We start from the raw sequence: 23635 nt of genomic DNA on the forward strand, positions 1-23635 counted from the left end.
AAAGAGTAAAGGAGTAAAAGAGACAGCGAGGGAGAGAAAGGAAGAAATGAGAGAGCGAGAGAGGGAGAAAGTGATAGATGGAGTAGTTGGTGCGTCTGCTCGCACTCGCATACCAGCGCCGGACGAACTGTTCACGTGAGTGCACAAGTGTGTGTGATGGTCGGTGCTGTCAAATTTGATATTTGTTGTTACAAACGCACACACGTATACGCACAGCTTGGTGTTGGACCCTGACCGCTGCCAACCTGATGGAATTGAAAGGTAAAGTGTTTGATTTGAATTTAACTGATTTTTTTTGTTGCTGTTCCGTGTGGTCACCTTCTAATGGAAAGTTAATAAAGCGTGTAATACTAGAAGATATTAAGCGAATTAAATGTAACGAAAAAGAAGGCGTAGCTAAGTATAAGGAATAATTTTGAAATATTCCAGGAAATTGAGGAATTTGCTGTAAAACTTAAATATTTCAACATGTAACATAATTTATACTAATAATACTAATAATTAATTAATACTAGCAAAAAAAACCATTTATAGACAAGCGCTTCGTTATGCTGCCGCGGCATCTCATTAGAATAATTAAACTAGCGCATGCAAACTACGTCCTTTACCAGCGTACGATTTCCTTTTTCCGATAGGGCGATAAACTCGTACGCAAAACACGGCCAAAGGCCGGTAGGAGCAGCACAAAACATCGTCAGTTGCAAATGCACTTTTTCCTTGCCGATTATTTGCCTTCCCCCCGCAAAGGAAACCCCCGTTCCGAGCGTTCGCGTAACGACCCACAAACGACACGCAACGTGCGTTCTCGGTCTCTACATGCACTGGCCCGAAGTGCATTGACATGCCCTTTTACCGCGGTCTAATGCCCATACTTGTCCTGCCCCCTCTCATACAGCCGGTGCTGATCTTGAAGGTGTGCGAGTGGTCAGAAAAGGGAATGCACTTGTTTCCTTTGCATCCGTCCAGACACCTTTTAGCCTATCGTTAAGATTATCGTACATATTTGTATGAAGCATGGGCAGCCGGATAGGGTGGTTAACTGCGCCTATTTACAGCCCCTACCGGAAGAACCACCCAGAGCGCGATGGGGGAGGGCGAGTTTGTGTTTTATTTTGTCTCGTTACCACGCCAACCGAGGAACCGAGCGGTTGGCGTATTGACTAGCGCGAACGGAACGGGCTATCCTTCGGCCATCCTGAAACGGAGCACACGCGCCACAAACTCAACAGCACGCGCGTGTCACTCGCGGGTTCGTCAGTGTCCGAGCGGAGTGACCCGTAGGGCTCAATAAAAAGCATCCCACCAGTGGGTCGGTGGCTCTAGTTGCGAACAAAGCGTGTAACCTGCTGGAGGTGACGAAGGGCCACGTGTTTTTTTTACGTGGGAATAGTGTTTATTTTTGTTTAGTTTTTTGCGAAATTTACCAGTGAGTGTACCAGTGTGTAGGAGAAACGGTTCCACTATGGCGATGGCTTCTATTCTTCCCGCATCTTCTGGCGTAGGTGCAGAAAGTGATCGTGTTGTAAGTGTGGTTGGATGCATTGGAAATAACTTCCTCTAAAAAAATCAAATATGAATGCACGTTTCCTGCGCATATCGACATAACGCAACCTGTGAAAATCAATACCAATTCAACAAGAAAGTTCATGTAATGTTTCTCCACAAAAAAAAAAGGATCTCCTCCACCCATCGGCCCCATTTGTGTCCGTTACGGTTATGTGGTCTGCTAGTGAGAAGCAGGCTATGCGAAAATAATGACAGGCTGGGAAATGTAAACACATGCATGACTCATTATCCTGCCGCGCTTCGGGTTTTGCATCGAGCGAAGCAGGATGAAGGACGATTGTGAATATTAATCGCGCCCGTTCTTCAATCCCCAGCCGCAGTAGTAACACCGTAATCGAATATTGATTTTTTCTACTAAACGATGGTTCCCTGTCTGTTGAAATCAATCCTACGCTCCGCATGCTTGCCCTTCCGGAATGAACTGTTGCGAAAGGTTACATCGTAATGCTTTCTATTGTTTGTACACTTCGGATATGATTTCGTCCTTTTTTACTGAAGGGAAAAAACGAAAACACTACTATCGCTCACGCGGGCAGTTATGGACGCTCGAAAGGCTCCGGCAGGATTAATCACATTGTCACTGAACCGTACGCATGCACGATTAATGTCATCTCGATGTGTGTGCATGTGCGTGTGTGTGTGTTTCTGTGGCCGGATACGTAGGATTGGTTCAACTCACCTGTGGCCACGGGTACACACGAGTGCGTTTGTGGTGTTCCGGCTGACTGGCATAAACCGGAGCACGAAATCTTCTTGTGTTTATAACGTTTCCTACAAGGGCTAAATTGTCCCCGTAGCAGCGTTCAAGCGGGACAACGGGACCCCTCGACCAACGCACAGGATTAATTCACACCGCGCTCTTCCAATGTTACCGCATGTGACAATTTTCTTTCTCTCTTTCTCTCTCTCTCTCTCTCTCTCTCTCTCTCGCTCGCTTTCCCTCTTTTACCAATCAATCGTAGCAACCCTTGGGATTTTGTTGATGTTGCTGCTACTGGCTGTGTGGTATGCACGCATTAATAAACGCTGGGCCAATGTTTAATGTTTGGTCCACTGATTCGCCGACATTGAAAAAGCCGTCAGTGATGCATATCGTGGCTGTTTGAAAAACACATACACTCACACACACACACCTCCTTAGCGGCTCTTTAGGACCCTCGTTACCCACTTCCCAGTAGGTCCTTTCCGCTTTTTCCAACACTCCGTAGACAACCTCTCCGGAATTTCCCCGATTGGGACGGTTAGCGCCTCTGTTTCTTATCGCAACATCTTATGGGCAGAGCCTGCACGGCAATCGCTTGTGGCAAAACACCGTTTCGGCTGGCTCATATTACCTCCGCTCCAGGGACAAGGGGACAAAGCATCAAAGGTGGGGTGTCACCAACTGCATCCGCACTGCCGGAAGGGTGCGTAACGCACGCACGTCATCTGAAACCACGAAGAAAGGAAGCTGCAAAGGGAGGGCGAGATTTGGGATTTAAACAAAAAAAAAAACTACAAAAGATCGGTGTTTGGATCAAACTTAAGTCCTTAATGTTTGTCACACATTTCGATGAACGGAATCGAGGTGTAAATGCAAAATTACAACTAAAAAAAAACAAGAAGAAAACAAACACACACAACGGTACTCTTTCGTCCTACGGCTCGGTATTGCCCTTATCGTCCTTTATTGTCCGTGAAAGAGTTCGAGGTGTGAAAGACTTCACAGCAGCAGCATAACGAGGGGTTTTTTTAATCCTTAGCCGCCACCAATCTGGAACAAATAGGGAAAAGTCGAAGTTTTCCATCAGAAGCTAAGTGACATAGATAAGTAGGATTAAAAAAGTAGAGGCATAGAGAGAGTGAGAGAAAGGGTTTTAATACGAATCGGAAAGTAAAGCAAAGTTTGTTGGATTTATCCTACAACAGAAGGGGTTAGCGAGCAGGAAGCAAGCATAGAAATAGATAAAATTCCAAACGCACACGAACAGTTTGCAGTATGTCCCAGGGTGTGCCACTGCTGGGAGGATGTGTGGAATATGCCAATGTATGTCCCTTCAAAACTTGTACATCTATGTTGTTCCAATTCAATCCCCTCGCTTAGTGACACACACACGCGTGAGGAATCTATAATCGAGGTTTTATAATTGCATTATGACAGTGTCGAGAACGGGGAAACAGTTATTACAGGACGATCCCAGGCGTACCCTTTATTGCTAGCAGCAGGAGGAAATCAATCACCAATCCACCCAAAAGCAAGCCTTCGGACCACGCGCTGACTACTGAACGCGTGTTCCGGGGGATTGACCTTTTGGAGGAGTAATCGGGATGCAATATAGGAGAAAGAAAAACACGCAACACCTTCACCTCAAGTCATGTTCGAGAAAGTTTCTATTGAACTTCGCAACGTGGTGTGGAAGCATCAGTGATTTATTATTTATCGTTTCGAGAAAGTAATTCCAAGCAAGGTACAATGAAAGTTGGAATAGAGAAACTGAAATTAGTGAGCAAACCACTCAACCAATTTAACCAAGCATTGTAAGAAATGTTCATTTTGTTTTTTGTTATTTTTAGTTCTCTTTTATCCATGATGTCTTTTTATAGCTATTACAAAAACTTAAATGTACTGTTTTATCGCAGTTCTACACAAAAAAGAACAATTAAATCAAACAAACTTACTAAAATTGTCTAAAAAATCCTTTCAAAATATACTTACCATTCTCGATTCAAACTTGATTCTTAAACATTTCATGTAATGCAGTTTATCAGGTCCAGTATCTCTTGAGCAAACTTAAACCCTCAACGCCTGAAATTCGTTTTAGATCGTGTTTTAAATCGACATCCGTTAAACCGAATGCAATACTTTTCCACTCCACACAATCCCTTTAGATACGTAGTAGCACATGTGTCCCTGCGTGCCTTGCCACTGTTTAAAACACGCAAAAATCTCTCGCCTCGGCGAAGCTATGGCCAAATCCCCCTTTAGTTCCCGAATGCACGCATCGCATTCTGTAAGGTAACAACTACACCCAACGTCATCCAAGACACGGGAACCCTCGGGGGTCTACGTTGTCACCCCAGCGAACCAAACGTAGTCGTTAGCGTGCAATTTTTGCGTTTTACACCACACACATACACACCTCCTCCTTTTAAGTTTCTTTTGCTCTCGGTGTGTGTGTGTGTGTGTGTTGTCACCAAAAATCGGAAAGTGACGGAAATGCCTTCAACGTTTACTGTTTTCCCATTCGAGCGAATCGAGGTTGGCCGTGCCCGGTCCCCTCTGCCCGGGAAACGATGCCTGGGTTACTGTTGCTTTTCCCCTTAGTTCACGTTGACGCCATAGCAGGCAGTGCTGTACTGTAGCCGTGTGCGATACCGCGATAAAGTACTTTTCCACTGTTAATTGGCACCGATCAAACTGGATGGGTGCAAGCGGACTGTTTGCACGGCCCAATGCCGTAATGAAATTAGCATTAAAATAGCCCTATCCTACTGGGGAGGGGTGGGATGAGATACTGGGAAACAAATTGGAAGCTCATGAATTCCTAATTTCATTGACTTCCGAAATGTAGTAAACCTTAGGTGGCGTTTCACAAGACAAACATCTACAGAATGTATCAGTTTTATAATTTGCTCTTGCCATATGTGCTTATGCTGCGCTCACTGCTCTCTCTCTATCTCTCGCGGATGCAGCTCAAATCCATGGATGCCAATCGGTACGCGACGAAGAAAACCATCGCCCAGGGCATGCTGGACATTGCGCTGCTAACGGCCAACGCATCGCAGCTGAAGTACATCCTGCAGGTGGGCGAAAAGCACGAGTTCTACGGTCTGATGCTGACGCTAATCAGCATCTCGATCATACTGCAGGTGAGTGTACGACAACGGCCCAGCGGGACTCGCCATCGGGGTGGGCGAATAAGGATAATCCTGCCTTTCGATTATCTGCCGCACATCCCGTGGTGTTCCTAGCGCATCCGTTATGTTACTGGTACCGTTGCTAATACCCCATCCGGTCTGCCTAATCCTAATTATCCTTTATTTCCCCGCATCCCGGGCTGTTTGTGATGGTGGTGGTGGTGGTGGTGACGGTGATGCTGATGTCTGTGATCTCTACGTATCAATTGTCCCCAGGTCATCATGGGAGTGTTAAATCTAAGTCTCAGCCTAATGCGCGACTGTCGGCTGCATTTACCCGAATACCATCGATCGGCCAACGTGATCAATTACATCGTCACCGGTGCTGCGGTACTGGTTGCCATGGTGAACCTAATGATATCCGCCTTCGATCCAAAGATTCTGAAGTATACGCTCGAATAAAATCGTACCATTTCTCATTGGGCGTAGCGTGTATATCCGTATATCCGTGACTTTTTCTTCCCCCCCCCCCCCCCCAAGCCGATTATTGGTCAATCGGTCAAGCGTTTGATGTACTGCATATCAAGCAGATTGTGTTCTTCCCTCGAGGGAGATTCCTAATTATCTTGCGTTTGGACAAAGGCCTAACTATCCCTACGTCACAGTGTGACGAACGTGACCATTGCGTAAGATGATTAGAAGTTCCATTCAATTGATTTGCTATCGATTTTTCATGGAAATCGTGGTGTTATTTGATACTGTGCTGCTTTGTGTCAGATGCTTTGCTTCGGTAGTATTTGTGTAACACAATAGCGCGTTTTAGGCTACTACAACACGTGCCCGGAAATGTGGAAGATCCGACACCACGTATGCCATTGCCACAACCATCGCACGGCCTCATTTTCACCTCCTTCCCGTCCACCCTAGCAATCATCACCTCCTTTCCCGCAAATAACCCCTAACATCCCATCTCCTTCACCGAAACATGCTTTATGTTCCCCCATCTCTCTCTCTCTCTGTTTGTCATCTCTCTGTATTCCTGCAGATGCTTGTCGGCATACTGTTTGTGGTGATCGGTAGCTTAAACATCAACCGCAAACCGGACCAAACGGCCGCCATCGTACTGAACGATGTTATCCTGGTGCTCATATTTGTCATCTCGCTGATCAATGTCATCATATCCGGGTTCGGTATTGAGTACTCGTCGCAACCACTCCGGTTGCTGGAGCGCGTCGAATCGTCACCATCCGCCACTGCTGCAACACTCACTGCTGCGGCCAAACCCTCGGTGGCTTCATTCTTGTTGAAGTAGCAGCAATCCCTATCCTTTTTTCCCCTCTCCAAACCTGAACACTAATTTGCTGTAACGCCCCTAGCATACTAACTAGCTGCTTTACTAATTGGTTGGTACAGGTTTCGGCTGCAATGCTGGCCGTCATACTAACCCTGGTCAATCTGCACGGCGGTGAGGTACAGCGGAAGGTGGCCAACATACTGAACCACTTCTCGCTCGGGTTCGTCGTGGTGGCCCTGTTTTGCGATGTCATAAAGATGAATTTTGGGCTCGATCCGGCCATTCCGTACATTCACAACTGAAACAACTAACAAATCATGTATAGGAAGTGGGATCTGCAAACGCCATAGCACAATATTTACCAAACCATCTATGCACTTTATGCCCATCTCGTACAACATGCACAGATTGTTCAAGGGATTGCCTGCATCCTGTTGGCCAACTACAACATCAACAAGGAGCACTCGCGTGACACAGCGAACACGGTGCAGAACTTTTCGCTCGGTCTCAACATGGCCACGGTGGTGGTAAACATCATGATCAATAGCATGGAGATAAAGCACATGGACGATGTAGGGCTGGGAATGGGGCTCGAGAGCACTACGAAGGCCTTGTAAACCAGTGGCAATGAGGGTGCCTTAGCAAAGTGCGTGTGGACCCACAGGACACATTAGGTGATCGTGATGTCGTAGTGCAACTGGCGATCGCGCAATCTTCACAATTTTATCGTTATCTTAGGTTAACCAGTGAGAAAGAAATGAATAAAAGCGTAATACAGGGTTTATTGTAGCGAATTGTTTGAAATAGAAACATTTGAGAACTAACGTATCCCTCAATCAAGTGAACGCGTAAGTACCTTGGCGAAGTTGGGTGAAGACTGTTAATCGATCTGAAACAAAGCAAAAGAAGCAACCCCAAAATTCCTCTATTCTGGTGTGAATTCTAACCTTTGAAAACAGCTGACTATTATAGGTTAGATGTGACGTATAATTGAAACCCTCCTCCTATGCATCCTATACTATTTGTAATTAGTAACTAAGCAAGGTCCAATCCTGTTACTGTCCAATTAATTGGATAGTATTTCGGTAAAATTATATTTTGACATTGGATTTTTTTTCCAAGGTTAAATGACCGTTTCTCAACATTCATAGGAACTTTGCAATAATTTATTGAGTGCTTCGCAGATTTTCATGCAATGATTTCAATTTTTGTGTGAAGGTTTTAGCTGCAATGTTCTCAACTCGTGAAATAGACCAGTAGCAGTCAACAAATGTAAAAAAGCGGCTTTCAGTTGACGTCAATTTTATTAAGACTATCGACAAACAAGAGGTATATTTTTCTAACATGACATTGTTATTTGAAACTACAATAAACATTGGAGCCCGAAACGGACAACGTTAATGCTGAAACACCGCGGCAGCAAGTGTTCCTAAGTGCAATGTGAAAATAATTTTAAATTTCAAAAACACTTACATACATCATCCAACAGTTTCAATCATGGTCAATTTAGAGACAATTGAGTAATAATAAAATCGGCATATTTCTACGCACTTTTATACATTTTTTGCTTTACGCTGCAGCACACAGTACACGGAATATGCCATGTTTAAAATCTGCAACGAACATGAATAAAATATGTATTTAGAGTAAGTTGTACCTTCCCTTTTTTGTTCTTCCCCGTTTGCATTACCGTTGTAAATGCGGGCAAGTTAAAGTTGAAATAACCAAACGCAGCGACTGCGAACGGTTTGTTGGTGCGCACGAGAAACATTTGCACGCTTTTCCTGTTGCTTTGCGGCATGTTGTACCAGCGCGAGGAGTAGATGGCATTCGTAAGAGCGTAGCTTTTGAGTGTTACTTCGTTGCCATAGTAACACGGCAGTCCGATCTGCATCGTCATCGACATCATGTAGAACACATTCATCAGTTTGCTGAAGTCGTTTAGATTGAGCTACAGATAGACACGTGCGTTACTAATGGCGATTGGCGAATGTTAAGCAATGATAAGGTAAGGTGTTGGATATACGCACCATCGAGGCTACCTGATAAGCCGAAGCGCAGATGACCAGCCCGCTAACACTGAACTGCACAAAATAGGCAGGTGAGAAGAGGTTCTGTACTCGGCACAGCATGCTGCGAATAGAGGAAAGGTAATTAAAAGCAATCCATCCCTAATGCCACGTGGTCGATTGCGTATTGCTCATATGGCGCAAAGGCAACGTGGTATTAACCCATCAAACCCACCGATGTATTTTGTTGTAATGCTGCACCAACGGCACAAACGAACGATCGAACTCTTCGGAGTTATTTAAATCGCGAAACCGTTTTCCCAGCAGTTCCAGCTGGATGCCTATCATGTGCATCATATAGCACAGCTGCGTATCGCCGGCCGTGTTGAGCAGCATGTGAAAGTACATCCCGAAGCTCTGGTATGCAAAGATCGTGTAGTACGCAACGTGTGCATCCTCCCCGTACGGGACACCGAAAAACCACGGAAAGAACGGCATCCGATACTCAGCACTAAGCAAATGGCTCCCGGTACCGAATGCGGCCATGTGGCTCACGAAGATGTACGCATAGTACCACCGGTTGAATACGGCCAGCCTTCGTTGCTGCAGCTCCCGTTCCTGCTCGTCACGCGGTTGAAATGACACCCCCAGCGTAGTTTCGTACAGGCTCCAGACGATGTTGAAATGCCGATAAATGGTCAGCGTTTTCAGGATCATGGCCGTTTCGGTCAGAAAGATGTACATGATGAAGAACACCCGCTGCTCGAACGGTTGCGGTACGAACACGTTCAACAGCAGCACAAACAGGTACACCGCCATGATGCAGGAGTAGAACGCGTAGCAGTACACGCGGTACGCGACGGACTTTGGTACCGGTGCGTTAAAAAAGCCGCACACCTTCCAGGCCCACATGCTGAAGCGCATCGGGAAGATGAACCGACCCGGGTCGTACATTGGTAGGTTGCGCTCGAGGCTGGTGTTTCTATTAGCACTTTTGAACGTAGACTGGTTGACTGATTGGGTCACTGACGATTCGATCAAATGGTCAACGTTGATTGTATGGGGTCAATATAGAAAGCGGCTTCACACAACGCTAATTGCTAAGTTTCGAACAATGGTGTATAATAAGGATTTTTGGTGCATAGTAATTAAACTCTACCTCAACACGCCCATACAGAACAACTTTCACAAAATTGTAGCAATAAAAAGGGTTTTTTTTATGATGAACTCAGGACTACTGAACATCTCAGGGGGTGTCTGTTACATAAAATAAAAGGCTTAAAAGACACCATTAGTGCGATATCCATGAGAAACTTGAAAATAAAGACAAAATTAAAAGCTGACTGAAATTAAAAGAAGTAACATTGCATGCTCCCAACATGAGAGGTAAATGTGTTTCTAAATCAAATGTATTTCATGAAGAATGTAATCGCAGAATTGATGATTTGCAGTTCTTATTTTAAAGTTGATCAACAATGGTTGCATGGAAGTTGCGTATTTTATAGATGGCCCATAAGCGTGATGAATGAATGGTATAGTTTGACCTTTAAACGCTCATTTGAGTGCAGTCAGAATATTAAACAGAATTCTTAGAACCTACTTAAAGCAATATTTTCTATATGGTTAGCAGGATAGTCAACACGTCCAGCGTGACGGAGTGATAGGTCCGTCCATTTTCCACAGGGATGTTTTGCCATCAACAGGAACAATAGAAACCTATTTTTTTATTCATTCTTACCTACTACTACAGCAGTGGTCCCGTGGTACAGTCGTCAACTCGAACGTCTCAATAACATGCCCGTCATAGGTTCAAGCCTAGAATTGGACCGTGCCCCCGTAGCAAGGATTGACTGAGTGGTAATGAATTAAGTCTCGAAAGCCTGTAGCGAAGAGCCAAATAGAAGAAGTACTACTACAGAAACTAATTTAACATGAATACTAGTATTTGACAGTGCGTAATGAGCATAAGTAAAGGTTATTGATATCATTTCAAATATCTGTAAGCCATCAATAGTGGCAGCATATGCAAAGAACATCCAGATAATTCTCCGGGCTGTCCTCCCCGTACCCAACATTGACCGTGACAAAATCAGTCTAATAATCCTGTATAATGGAGGAGATGATCCCATGCCTCACAGGAACATCCCATAGGAACCCAGGGGTTAATGGGAGGTTAAACTCAAGAACGTGCCATTGGGGAACAAACCTTGCACTTGACGTTTTCTTCTACATTGCTGGGCGATTTCATCACTTCTTCGTAAAGCTTAATATAGTTTCCTTCTAGAGTTAATTGAGCCCTGGAAACCAAAAAGGATGTTTGTTTTCGTGTGAGAAATCACTGCCACGCCCTATCATTTAACAGCAATACGTAAACACATGGCATGAACTGCAAAGAATGTCCTTCAAAAGTGAAAAGAAGAAATGCTGGTAACCTTTTAATACAGGCAGCTTTGCAAGCTGAAAGATTAGTTGTACCAGTCAGCCCGGATAGATCAGCACGATGGAGGCCGAAAAGCGGGATACACCTAAGAGCGATGATCCGTACCGCTGGAGCGACTACATTCGCCCCGTCAGGATAACCGTGTGGACGTGGAAAATCTGTGGTCTTTACAATGGGAAGCCACAGACTACACGGTACCGTGTGTACCGTGCCGTGTTCAACATCTTCCTGATGGTAGTGTACCTGTTCACGCTGTCGCTCAATGTGTTCGTGATGCAAACGTTCGAGCAGCTGGTCCTGTACATCATGTACATCGTGTTTACGGAGATTGTCATGGCACTGAAGGCGATCGTCACCTACTACAAGTTCGATCAGCTGTGTGACCTGTACCGCCAGACGCTCGGTAGTGACTTTCAACCGCTCGACGCCGAAGAAGAACAGCTGCACCGCAAGGGAGTTGCAAGTATTAACCGCTATCTGTATCCGTACCTCGTGACGACGAACTTGGCCGTCGCCAGTTCGTGCCTGTACCTGCTGCAAGACGATTACCGGCTGCCCTACTTTCCCTGGATACTGGGCATCGAGTATGGGCCGACGAAGCGTCTTAACTATGGGGTGCTGTTTGCTTACCAGGTGATTGGCATGTATCTGCACATGCTGATCAATGTAGCGATCGACGTGCAGCTGTCCTATCTGCTCGGGATGACCAGCATCCAGCTGGATTTGATTGGCAAACGTTTCCGCTCACTGCACACGTCCGAACAGTTCCGGGAGTCTTTCGTCGGCTTAATGAACCACCATGGAAAAGTGCAACGGTAACTAAGCAACGTCGCGTTGGGTGGTGCTGAGAACGAAGCAGGCGGCATTCACCAATTCACATTGCTTTCATTTCAAACAGGATGACCGCTGAAATCGAGCAGCTCTTCTCGGCGGCATACTTTGCCCAGTTCGGGTCGAGCGGTTTGGTGATTTGTGCGTCCGCATTCAAGACATCTTCAATGGTGAGTTCCGGTGGTCGAAGGTAGCGCCGAACTGTAACTGTCTAAAAGTAAGAACGACATCGACGATATCTTAATTCCAGTTTAACCTGTACGAGCTGACCGCCATCCAGAATCTGCTCTACATGCTGTCGATGATATTTCAAATGTTCTTACCATGTCGCTTCGGCAATGAGGTGACGCGCAAAAGCCACCTGCTTCGGACCTCCATCTACAGCTCCCGTTGGTACGAGATGGGATTGCAGGAGCGCAAAACGTTGCGTATGTTGCTGCAGCGCATGAACAAACCGCTCACGCTGAAGGCGTTCTATTTTTTCAACTACAATCTACAGGCGTTTACTACGGTGCATTAACCTAGCGCGGCAGGAATTTAAAAATGCGCTTGGAGGCTAATTTGTACCTCTTTCCTTCTACTTTTCAGACACTCAATATGGCTTATTCATTGTACGCATTGTTGCAACGCAACGCATTGAAGAAAGTTTAATATTAATATTGGTTCTATCAAAGGACATAATGTTTTAGAACAACAACTAATCGTAAAACAATGCCAGCGTAAGTGCACTGTAACCGCACAATTGATCCGATTACTACGCAAGTAAGCGTAACATACTTTCTCATTTTTTTTCTACAGGAAGAGAGCATTTGCCGATGAAACAAAATTGGTTACACTGCGATCGTTGGTTTTTCGTTCGATATATTTCCCTCTCGTACACAATTGCAATTGCTGTTCTTCAGCGTTTCCCTTCGCTTGGTAATCGTTTCAGGAACTTAGCCACTAAAACGATAAGTACACCATCCCTCTTCAACCGCACACGCTTACTTACTGATTCGTTACCTCTCTTCGCTAGCCTGTTTAACGTCTTAATGTTCGATGTACCCGATACGCCTTGCATTGCATTGGTGTACAAATTAATAATACATAATATCTATGCGTACGTTTAAAGAAGGATAAAGATTATTCCCATTGCTGCGCTGCGCTCTGCCATTTGATGTTGATGATCGTTATTTCTTTCCTACTTGGAGACAGAACCACCCCTTGGCGCATTTGTTAGTTGATAGGTTGATGAGTATAAATTACTAAATTATAATTTAATTCGTGTTAATGCGTGTAAGCATGTACGCCACAAACAAATTGAAAGCGTTGTTTGGCGATTATCATTTATTGCGCCCCAATTGCGCGGTACGATCGCAAGCATTGGTGTGTACATTTGCTTTTGCTTTGCACTGAAAGAAAAGAACGAACGAATTAAAATCAAGGACATGAAACAAATTGCACACGTGGAATGAAGATGATTCTAACCGCACACACGCCCATCTAATGTAAGACAAAACATTTGCCGGAAATGATAATAAAAACCAATTATATGTAGCAAAGCTTTAAATACAACGGCAACGGCACGCAATGCAACCACCGTAGTAAGCTCAAGCGGTGGTGGTGCCGGCGGCCCTGTCTATTGTGCATCGAAATCATGTTACTCCGTTAAATCATACAATGAAATTTTTGTGCAGTTTTGGAAGGAAAATACGCTCTAAATTCATCAAATTAAAACACACACTGAACACATAAATCCAAACAAACAAAAGTTATGAATAAATGGTTTCACTACGTTGGAACGAATGGGTCGGAAAAAGTGGATGGAAATTCTTACACATACCACCAAAATTGTGATTGGAAGAGCTTGGCAATAACAACAAAAAAGAGCATTTCACGCATAAGCATCTTAATTACAGTACTTTGCTCGCGCATCACTTGCAGGGAAGCTTCGCAAAAAAACTGATTCGCCCCTACAGTGTCTATTTTGTGTGATAAGAGTTTTCCTGTGCGCGTGTAACGGAAAAAGCGTGCAAATCGTTTCGGTTTCAACTTTCCTCAGCACACATAGACACCGAACACGTTTGCTGAACACGTTACGTCTTCTTATTGCCTCGGAACGGACCATTCCACAATGTAACTTAAATTAGTTTAGATTCTATACGCACACATACACACACACACACTATGTTCTGGCGGATCGTGTTTGCTTATTCTCTCCAAGAAAAAAAAAAAAGAATGGGACAACCCAAATGCACATGAATAAAACAAAAAAATAAAACCGATTTATATAAAGCGTTGCCGAGGAGCGGACGCCACCCAAAAACAGTACGATCACGGGTGAGTAACTTTTCAAACGAAACACAATTCCGGTACGCGGTGTAACCGTTGCTCGACACTCGATCGAGATGTAAACCTGAGAGGGAGAGAGAGAAGCGTCTCCGGTGGCTGCCCGAAATCATCCTAAAAATGTCCTATTTTCCTCCTCTACCCCTGTCTACACCCGACTATACTTCTTCCCACTTTTTCCCACTTTTCTGCAGACACAGCCAGCAGTACAGGAGGCGCGTGTGCCACCTCCGCAAAAAAAAAAAGAAACAAAAACTGCTGCAGAATGAATGCTTGCCCCAGGTGCGCGGAAACAGTTTAAAACGTTTTCCGATGGATCGCCCGCTGACCGTCCTCGTCGAACTCTCGCTTCGAGACCCACATCTTCTTGAATGTGTCGAGCGAGGCCAGAATCGATCCACCCATCCAGGTAGAGTAGATACGCTCCTGTGGTGCAGCGATCTGAAACGAAATGACAAGTCCCACAGAAACAGAATTAACACCTGATCAACATAATGCCTGTATCGAGCGTTGGAAACTTACCCTAATTTTCATATCCTTTGCCACGTGCTTTCTGATCTCGGACAGTAACCGATCGCCGAAACCCTTGAACAGGGTCGACCCGCCCGACAGCACAATGTTCTGGTAGAGCATCTTCCGCAAATCCATGTCGGACTTTTGAATCGAGTATATTAGCACCTCGTGGATGCCCTCGCACTCCTCGCCGAGCATGTGCGGGCGGAACAGCACCTCCGGTGCCCGGTAGCAGGCCGGTCCAATCTCGAGCACGTTACCATCCGGCAGCACGTACTTCGTCTTCTCCGTATCGACCGTCTCTTCCTTGAGCGGGTTCGTCGCCAGCGAGCAGACCTTCTCCTTGATCGAGCGCACTATCTCAAACTCGGCCGTCGTGCGGAAGCTGAAGCCCTCCTTGCGGATCAGCGTCTTCAGGTAGCGGGTCACGTCCCGCCCCGCAATGTCCACGCGCATGATGCTGTGGGGCATGGCGAAGCCTTCGAATATCGGCACGGCGTGCGTCACACCGTCGCCCGAGTCGAGCACCACGCCGGTAACGCGCCCGGTCGCGTACAGACTCAGCACGGCCTGCATCGACACGAACAGTGCGGGCACGTTGAACGTTTCGAAGAAGATTTCGGCCGCCTTTTCGCGGTTTTTCCGGGGGTTCAGGGGCGCTTCGGTCAGCAGCACCGGATGTTCCTCGGCGAACGTGGACAGCTCATCCTTGCTGTAGATGTACGTCCAGATCTTTTCCATATCGTTCCAGTCGGTCACGATGCCGTGCTCCATCGGGTAGCGGATGCTTAGCAGGCCCCGATAGTCTTCCGCTTTTGGTCCCACGAACATGTCCCCCTCCAGTGCACCGGCCATCACGCGCACGTGCTTCGGCCGGCCCATGCTACAGTGATGAACGGGGGGGGGAAGGGAAATGTTTTAAGCCACACATGGAAAGGAAAAGTTTCTCCACATCGAAGTCGCCGTTGCGATACTTACTAGTTGGGAAAGCGACATTTTGGTATGTGATCGCCAGCGAAGCCAGCCTTTATCATTCCCGAACCCTGCAGGCGAGACAGAAGGAAAGGAACGAAACGCCATTAGAACAAAGGATTCAACAACACATACGAAAGTTTAGTCTGTACGCAGAAATGTACGCAGAACGGGTTAAACAAATTCGCCGTACATTGGCCACCGCAGTGCCCCCGAACCCCAATTTGACCATATTCGATCGAAACCGGATGGCGCAAGTGGATGAGTTTTACTTGCGCTGCCAGCAGCAGCGTGATTACTATCGGGATCGGACCGACCTGCTGCAGCAGCTGCCAGAATTTCGACGTCCGCTAAAGCGCAGCTTTATGCGGTTGATGAACCCTACCGAACACTATCTCCGGCTGCATCGGTGCTCGACGGGTTACAGCTCGCAAAGACGCTTTTGATATTGCTCCAGCTCCAGCAGTGGACATTGTGCGATCCATCACTCGTGGTGAAATAAAATCTTTATCAGGTCGGCTCGGATAGAGCCTTTGTAAGAGCCGTCGTCGTACAGTGGGAATCCTAATACGGGAAGGGCATTTGCATTCCGGGTGATGTCATTGATGATTCCCGTCCGATGCGTTCACTTCCCATACGTGCGTTGTTCGGAGGAAGAGGGTGATGGATCCATCGCCTACGAAGACAGCTTTTCTTTTCTCTAACGTCACCCTTTCTCCCCGTCGCAGGTGTCTACCACCGTCGCCGCGTTGCACACACCCATCAACCCCGTGCGGGGTAAGTTTACCGATGGCCCCGCTTTCTTCCCTCTACTTACGTTGTCGATGACGACCGGTTGATTCACTATCACATCATAAGGCTCCATCGCGCTGAACGGTGGCTGTGTCGGACGATTCGGGCTAGCTAGCAACCGGAAGCGTACGGGAACGTAATGCTAAACCGAGAAAAACGGTATACGAAACGAGAAAATAGATTTTTCCTTCGCTAGATTGCGTTCGCGAAGCAAGGGGTAGCGAGGAAGGACCGTTTTCCGTCGTTTTCTGATGACAGCACACAGCCCACACACCTATACACACACAATGACACACGCACACACGCGCACCTGCACACCTCTATTTTGACAGTCCGTTTTCGCCCGACGGAGAAAATTCGCCAGTCAATTTACAGTGTACCAAGGTGCGTGGTCATGTCCGAGTATACACACCTTGAGCAACGACTCGACAGCGGACTGTCACGAGCGTCTTTGTTTTGATTCCGCAGATTAGAACCTCCGCAGTGTAGTTTGCATAAAAATTGTATCCCATTCGTCTGGCGACAGGTGAAATAATCGATAGTTGTGTAGATTTTCCCTACCGACCAGCAGAAAGGACGGGATCAGTTTAAATCACAACACATACGCGCGTGTGTGTGTGTTGCATGTTGTGCAGTGTGCAGCCCAGCCGTTGTGCGCTGTGCGGAACAGAAACGCGTCGACAGCCGTTTGACCTTCTGCCTTCTGCGTTTGTTTTCCTTTCGTCTCTCGCGCTTTCGGTGTAATTAGATTATGACCGTGCGTGCGCCATAAATGTCTGCATTGGTTTCCTTATGTTTGCTGAAGATTGAACTAGTAGCCGACCGAAGCCGCAGCCAGTCGACGGTCATGTTGGGCCCGTCGGAATCCGGATCCGCCTGCGATGACGCAGCAACGGGCGGCAGCATAGTTGGCGATGGTAAGCATGCGTATTTTAATTATAGCCTCGGTTTTGCTTGCACAGCAGTAGTGCGATTAGGGCTGCCAGGGTGCAGTCGTACCACCGAGGGCGGCACCCCCGGTCCGATAGTTCTCAATGTGCATTTCGATTGATTGCATCGCCCTCAGAAGCGGCTGGTGCGGTTTCGAACGAGCATCCCAACAATCCCCGGCTGCAGCGCGAGATGAGAGGGCAACGAAAGCCGAAGAAGATCACCATCGAGAGCTATCGTAATCGGCTGCTGGATGGGGGACCGGCGCCGTCGGACGAGTACCGTGGCATCCTGCCAAAAAGCTCCCGCGAGCAGACACCGATGGACGAGGTGCCGCCACCAGCGGCCACAGAGATCCTGGGGGAGATAAATTTCTTTTCCGGCAATCCGTTCGTCGAGGTTACGAAAGGCATCCTTCATCTGTTCAAGCGGAAGTGAGTGTTGCGCGATTGTTACGTAAAATTAAACGACGACACTTTGGCGTCGCGTGTTGAAGAACGGCACATTTACATCTTTATTGGCCACGTGTTTGGTTCTTTTTGTTTGCAGCGAACGGGCGGACATATCGGAGGGTGGCGTTTCGAAGACACTTTGTCTGATTGCTGTGCCGTCATCGCTCAACTGTCACGATATTCTCAACTTCATTGCACCGTGCCAGAAGGAGATACAGCACGTGCGCATCTTGCGCGATGGTTCGCCGAACCAGTTCATGGTGCTGCTCGAGTTCCGCTGCGTCGAGGGTGCGATCGAGTTTTTCAAAACGTTCAACGGCGCACCGTACAACAGTCTGGAACCGGACACACTGTGCCACGCCGTGTGGGTGTCGAGCGTCGAGTGGGGTCTGGACGATTGCTGCGTGACGCCGCAGGGGCACACCGAGCTACCGTCCTGTCCGGTGTGTCTCGAGCGGATGGACGAAAGCGTCGACGGTGTGCTGACCATCCTGTGCAACCACGTGTTCCATGCCGGGTGTCTGAACAAGTGGGGCGACTCGACCTGCCCGGTGTGCCGCTGCGTACAGACGCCCGAACTGTCCGAACAGTCCGTGTGCATGGAGTGCGAGGGTACGGAGGCGCTGTGGATTTGCCTGATCTGCGGCCACATCGGGTGCGGCCGGTATCAGGGCGGTCACGCCGCCTCCCACTATCGGACGACAAATCACACGTACGCGCTGCAGCTCGGCACGAACCGCGTGTGGGACTATGCGGGCGATAACTTTGTGCACCGCTTGCTGCAGAGCAAATCGGATGGAAAGCTGGTCGCGACACAATCACCCGGCGGGGACGATGGTGAGGAGAAGATCGACTCGATGCAGCTGGAGTTTACGTACCTGCTGACGTCGCAGCTCGACGCGCAGCGGGATTATTACGAGGAGCGGCTTTCGCGCCTCGAGTCCATCATCTGCGGCGAGCGGCAGAAGCTGCAGGAGGACCACGAGCAGGCGAAACAAAAGACGGCACAGTTGGAGGTGAAGCTGCACGCGCTTACGAAAGAGAAGAACAGTCTGGAACGGAAAGTCTCGCAACTAACGTCAAAGTAAGCGTTGGAATGGAATGGAATGGAATGGCCACTGTTTGAAGTATTATCCAAGAATTAACCATTCCGTTTTTCCACAGATTAGGCACGGTGCTGGGTGAATTGGCGGAGGAGAAGCAGTTTGGTAAAACGCTGCAAGCAAATCAAGTTACCTGGCAAACTAAATTCACCACCCTGGAGAAGCAGTGCACGGAGAAGGAGCAGGAAATTGTCGAACTCAAAGAGCAGGTGCGCGATCTCATGTTCTACATGGAGGCACAGAACACGATTGCCGGCTCGGAGCTCAAGAGTGAGCTGGTCGACGGGACGGTAGTGCTTCCGGCGGACGCAGTTGCCGCCGCCTCATCCATTTCCGCCAGCGGCGCATTTGCCGCCGGTACTAGCGCTGGCGGAGCAAAGGCAAAACGACGCCAACGAAGGAAGTAAAACCGTGTCCCCGTTCTTCGCTTCACTCCAACTAGCTCTGTTTAGCTGCGCACACGTTTTTTCGACGCCGTACCACACGTTTCGATGTACGTTCTAGATGTAAGGGGGATGGAATTTTGGAATTGTGATAAATTTTCATCGTACTTTTATTTCCTTTGCCAAACCTTATCATAAAAAAAAATACAGCAGTAAGATTTGTAGGGAAAGGGCAGATTAACAGCTTTCGGTGTTCAACCTCACCTGTGTTGCCTGTGATTTTGTTTTTCCCCTGTGTCTTTATGTACACACTGCACGTGAATCTCGCTCATTGACCATCGTTTACCTTAACCAGCGTGTCGGCGTACTGAAACTCGGGACTGTTCTCGTACTCGCACATATCGAGCGCCACCTCGCAGCTCTCCTTTACCACGCGCTTTTCGTCCTTCAGATACTCGTTCAGCACGCGCGTACACTCGTCCGTCGCAATCGCGCCAAGCGCTTCCGCGCACTCATGCCGTACCATTTCGTTTTCCGCCGGATCGCGCAAGTTTTCCACCAAAAACGGCACACTGCACTCCTCCTGCAGCTGCCCCAGCACGAACGCCACCTCGTGCCGGAACAGTGCACTCTTGCCCTTTAGCCCGCTGGCCAGCGCGAGCGTTGCCTCCTCCGTGCGCAGATTGCGCAGCGCAAACATGGCCCGGTACCGGTTGAACAGCGTGTCCGCCTCGTCCATCAGAATTCGCTGCAGCTCCTCGACGCTCTTGGAAGTGGCCGGCGGCGTTGGGTCGACCGAGGCGTACGGGTTGTCGTCCTTCAGTGCTTCCTTCTGCTTCAACCATCGCACACGCTCCAGTGCAATTTCGCACGTTTCCGCTACCTCCACGACCGGGTCCTTGCTGTAGCTGACCAGCGTGTCCTCGACCGAACTGTCGCCGATCGCGCCCAGTGCTTCGGCCGCCTCGTGGCGCACCATCGCTTCCTGCTGCACATCGGCAAGCACTTTCGTGAGCACGGGAATGGCTCGGACGTCCTGCATCTGCCCCAGACAGTAGGCCAGCTCGTGCTTGAGCAGGGCCGATTCGTCATCGAAACACCGGCCGATGGACTCGAGCGCACGCTCGCCACCGATGTTGCGCAAAGTGAACAGCGCGCGGAATCGTTCCTTCAGTGGTCGGTCACGGTTGTTTAACACGTCGCCGATGGCGGCCACTTTGCTTTCATCTATTTGGACCATTTTAGGGCTGGATTTCTTGTGGTGGATTCCGGTGCTCTCGGGTGCTGGCGGCGTGGAACGATTTCACAACAATACAAACACCATGCGTGTGTTGGTTGATGTTTTGTGGATTTCGGGCGAAACTGTCAATTTGACAGCGCTTTGTTTACATCGTGGGCTGGGCGTAGCGCAAATGGTGAAATGTCGCGTGGAAGACATTCCGATCTATTGAATTTCTGTGCAAATTATACGATTAGCATTGGTAAATCAAAAATACTTATAAAAAAACATATTTTGACCTATTTAATATTGCAGAGCAATATTGTCGGCACAACTTCATTAACAAAATCGACGCTTTGTTATTTTTTTTACCATTTTTTCATTTTTCACTCGCTTCATGTCATGTTTTTTTGTGCATGACGCACGATGACTAATAATTCACCGTTGGTACGGTATCTAGTAAGCCGGCTTTGTTAGTTCAGCACGCTACAAAAGTACTTCTCCCCTTTCCATTCGCTTCGGAAACAATTTCCCTGCAGTTTTCCCCATTTTCTTGTCCCGTGCGGCCATCTCCATTGAGCTGAAATGTCTGATCCTCGCCTGCGCCAGCTAACCATCAAAACAGGTGTTGTGAAGCGTCTGTCCAAGGAAAAGGTCGTGTACGAGAAGGAAGTTGTAACGCAGCAGAACCGCATCGACAAACTGAAAGCATCCGGCTCGGACGACCATGTGCTGCGCAAGCAGGAAGAGGTGCTGCAGGAATCCATGATGATGATTCCGGACTGCCAGCGACGGTAAGTAGGGGAGAGAGGCTACGATTCTTCACGCCAGAACTTATATGAAACATGTGTGTTTGTGTTTTCCTGTCGTTCGTCCCTCTGTCGCCCACACAGTTTGGCTAAAGCGCACGAAGAGCTGTCGGAAATGATCAAAAACGAGGAGGAGCTGAAGGAAACGGAACAATATCAAGCGGCCGTTGCTGCGCTGGAAGATGCCAAAGTAAATTTGCCGCAAAAGATCACTGCATAACTGCTTGCCGTGCTGGAGAACTAGTTTTAAGGCTAAATAAGCGAACTACATAACCTTACGAATTCACGCAAAATCTTACCATTGCCTGTTTTTATCTAACTCAATTTGAGTGCACCATGGCTGCACGTGCCACGCCGCACCAGACGGACGTATCGAGACCTCCTCCTCAAATAGATGATTCCTTCCCACATCCCACACTGTTGGAACAGTTGCGAGTAGCCGATGAGCACTGTGTGCAACAGTTTCTAGCTTGCGTACCAAGCGCAAATACGCCCCATGAGAGTAAACCCAGTCCCTCGCCCATGCCGGTCAATATTGGCACCTACCGGGAAGAACTACGTGAAGCATTGCGCGTTTTGCAAACTCTGCACCATTCAATGTTGGTTCTGGAGGAGCTAAAAGAGGACGATCCAAACTGGAAGGAAGAAGTCCAGCGTGCGGAACAGCTGAAATCACTTCTTGTGGATTCTCTACTACCACTGGAAGATGCAAATAGAAAGGAACAACTAGCGCACAAGCTTACCATCCGGCAAAAGAAGCGAGCATGGCAAAAACGACGTAACGAGCGCCTCAAAGCGAATCGAACAGCTCAGCAAGCGTCTCGCGTGGAACGCCTTCGGGAAATTGCAACCTGGCAAGCGGACTGGCAGGAACGTCTCAACCAGGAACGCATCGCCCGGGAAGAGCTACAGATGAAAACGCACATCCTAACCGACGTCCGGCGTCGAAAGGCTCGCGCTAAACGAGTGTTGGGTCGGTTCGAAAAATCCCTTCGGCTGCGCCAACAACGCCAGCGCAGCAAACCCACGATCGATCCCGAGCTGGAAGAAAGCTTCCGAAAGCGCATGGACACACTCGTCACCGAGTGGAGCGGCAAGCTGAACGAGTGCGTTAAGGAGGAAAAACGATTAAAGGATGAGCTAACCCGCCAGACCGTCGGTAATGCGGGCCGGCGCCGGGAAAACCGTTGGCGCAAGGTTTTGTTCGGTTCTGCTGCACAAAGTGCGCTAGCAGCGGGCCGCCGAACTAATAAGGAAGATTTGTGGCAAGAGCTCGTCACGGTACGCCGAGCATGGGATAAGTTTTGTTTGCCCTTTGAACCGAACAACAGTGCGAACAATGCTGGTGGCAGTGTTGCTCCTTCCACGTGGGTTCTTCCACCGGAGCAGCCACTCCCCGTGTGGGGTGTGTATCGGGATGGGGGGCAGCAAATCAAACATGGGAAAGAGAGCCATCGATACCCCGCCCGCAGCAGTGTTTGAATGTGCACGAGCAGTTTATAGCGATGACGATGTTACATTTATGAGATGAATTATCCAAATGGCTAATAAAACGTAGCTACACATTAACATGACTAACGAACGCCGGTTTGTGTGCGTGTGTGTTGAGAGCATTATGCTGAACATTGTTCTTTCAGCGTTACACATTCGACGAACGGCTAACCTGCTGTTTCTGGTGACAATTGGGGTGTATTTTATCTTTATTACTTTATACTACGGTTCTGCTTACTGCGTACGTTGATAACGCATCAAATTAATTATTAATATTATATATATATACACACATGCACGTCTTTCGTCGGTACGCGGTCTGCATATATATAATGTTAGCTGCTGCATAATTTACGTTATGTATGTATGTAGGTATGTACGCTATATGTACAATACGAGCTTTGTAAGACTTGTGTGTTTGTGTGTGATGATTTCAGTTCATTCGCAATTTGCCCGTGTTTAGCTATGCACCCTGTGTGAGAAAGTGGTTGTTTGTTTTTGCCTAATAAATTGTACAATTAGGCTCTGCAGCCTGCCGACTAAACTGGTCATCATCACCCCTCTTCCCCCTAATTCTTCTCTGTACTTATCCATTTATACACTACACCATGGTAACACAATAAAATTGGGAGAACACATGAACATGTGAGAACGTTACAATAAGTC

The 23635-nt window shown here is 47.8% G+C and overlaps 8 protein-coding genes across 11 annotated transcripts; 5 read left to right on the forward strand and 3 right to left on the reverse strand.

Moving 5' to 3' along the window:
• The first annotated feature begins 168 nt into the window (after positions 1 to 168).
• On the forward strand, positions 169 to 7500 carry LOC120948573 (ninjurin-1). 4 transcript variants are annotated; one of them, XM_040365071.2, is made up of 3 exons: positions 169 to 261; positions 5239 to 5415; positions 6449 to 6934. In XM_040365071.2, exons 2-3 carry the CDS (start codon positions 5248 to 5250, stop codon positions 6713 to 6715), a joined length of 435 nt encoding a protein of 144 aa, XP_040221005.1. In that variant the 5' UTR covers positions 169 to 261; positions 5239 to 5247; the 3' UTR covers positions 6716 to 6934. The 4 variants fall into 4 exon arrangements, with proteins under 4 accessions (XP_040221005.1, XP_040221003.1, XP_040221001.1 ...); XM_040365069.2 differs by lacking the exons at positions 169 to 261; positions 6449 to 6934 and adding exons at positions 1105 to 1522; positions 5680 to 5925; XM_040365067.2 differs by lacking the exon at positions 169 to 261 and adding an exon at positions 1109 to 1522.
• A 779-nt stretch (positions 7501 to 8279) lies between these two features.
• On the reverse strand, positions 8280 to 10212 carry LOC120951884 (odorant receptor 94a-like). Its single transcript, XM_049606978.1, has 3 exons — positions 8942 to 10212; positions 8728 to 8830; positions 8280 to 8648 (listed from the first exon to the last, which is right to left on the reverse strand). Exons 1-3 carry the CDS (start codon positions 9658 to 9660, stop codon positions 8304 to 8306), a joined length of 1167 nt encoding a protein of 388 aa, XP_049462935.1. The 5' UTR covers positions 9661 to 10212; the 3' UTR covers positions 8280 to 8303.
• Positions 10213 to 11085: 873 nt separating this feature from the next.
• On the forward strand, positions 11086 to 14195 carry LOC120952651 (odorant receptor 94b-like). The gene is made up of 4 exons (XM_040372088.2): positions 11086 to 11961; positions 12045 to 12147; positions 12228 to 12488; positions 12566 to 14195. The coding sequence occupies exons 1-4, from the start codon at positions 11207 to 11209 to the stop codon at positions 12626 to 12628; spliced, it is 1182 nt and encodes a 393-aa protein (XP_040228022.2). The 5' UTR covers positions 11086 to 11206; the 3' UTR covers positions 12629 to 14195.
• On the reverse strand, positions 12822 to 16873 carry LOC120952653 (actin-related protein 1). The gene is made up of 4 exons (XM_040372090.2): positions 16608 to 16873; positions 15797 to 15861; positions 14828 to 15701; positions 12822 to 14746 (listed from the first exon to the last, which is right to left on the reverse strand). The coding sequence occupies exons 1-4, from the start codon at positions 16653 to 16655 to the stop codon at positions 14603 to 14605; spliced, it is 1131 nt and encodes a 376-aa protein (XP_040228024.2). The 5' UTR covers positions 16656 to 16873; the 3' UTR covers positions 12822 to 14602.
• A 119-nt stretch (positions 16874 to 16992) lies between these two features.
• On the forward strand, positions 16993 to 19708 carry LOC120952650 (BRCA1-associated protein). Its single transcript, XM_040372087.2, has 4 exons — positions 16993 to 17499; positions 17649 to 17946; positions 18062 to 19048; positions 19129 to 19708. The coding sequence occupies exons 1-4, from the start codon at positions 17355 to 17357 to the stop codon at positions 19472 to 19474; spliced, it is 1776 nt and encodes a 591-aa protein (XP_040228021.1). The 5' UTR covers positions 16993 to 17354; the 3' UTR covers positions 19475 to 19708.
• Positions 19603 to 20788, reverse strand: LOC120952654 (deoxyhypusine hydroxylase). Its single transcript, XM_040372091.2, has one exon. The coding sequence runs from the start codon at positions 20688 to 20690 to the stop codon at positions 19779 to 19781; it is 912 nt and encodes a 303-aa protein (XP_040228025.2). The 5' UTR covers positions 20691 to 20788; the 3' UTR covers positions 19603 to 19778.
• Positions 20789 to 21083: 295 nt separating this feature from the next.
• LOC120952655 (tubulin-specific chaperone A) lies at positions 21084 to 21788 on the forward strand. The gene is made up of 2 exons (XM_049607334.1): positions 21084 to 21463; positions 21563 to 21788. The coding sequence occupies exons 1-2, from the start codon at positions 21255 to 21257 to the stop codon at positions 21696 to 21698; spliced, it is 345 nt and encodes a 114-aa protein (XP_049463291.1). The 5' UTR covers positions 21084 to 21254; the 3' UTR covers positions 21699 to 21788.
• A 26-nt stretch (positions 21789 to 21814) lies between these two features.
• On the forward strand, positions 21815 to 23060 carry LOC120952652 (uncharacterized). The gene has a single exon (XM_040372089.2). It carries the CDS (start codon positions 21815 to 21817, stop codon positions 22958 to 22960), a length of 1146 nt encoding a protein of 381 aa, XP_040228023.2. The 3' UTR covers positions 22961 to 23060.
• The last annotated feature ends 575 nt before the right edge of the window (positions 23061 to 23635 follow it).

The sequence above is a fragment of the Anopheles coluzzii genome, chromosome 2, assembly GCF_943734685.1.
Source record: "Anopheles coluzzii chromosome 2, AcolN3, whole genome shotgun sequence".
NCBI lineage: Eukaryota > Metazoa > Arthropoda > Insecta > Diptera > Culicidae > Anopheles > Anopheles coluzzii.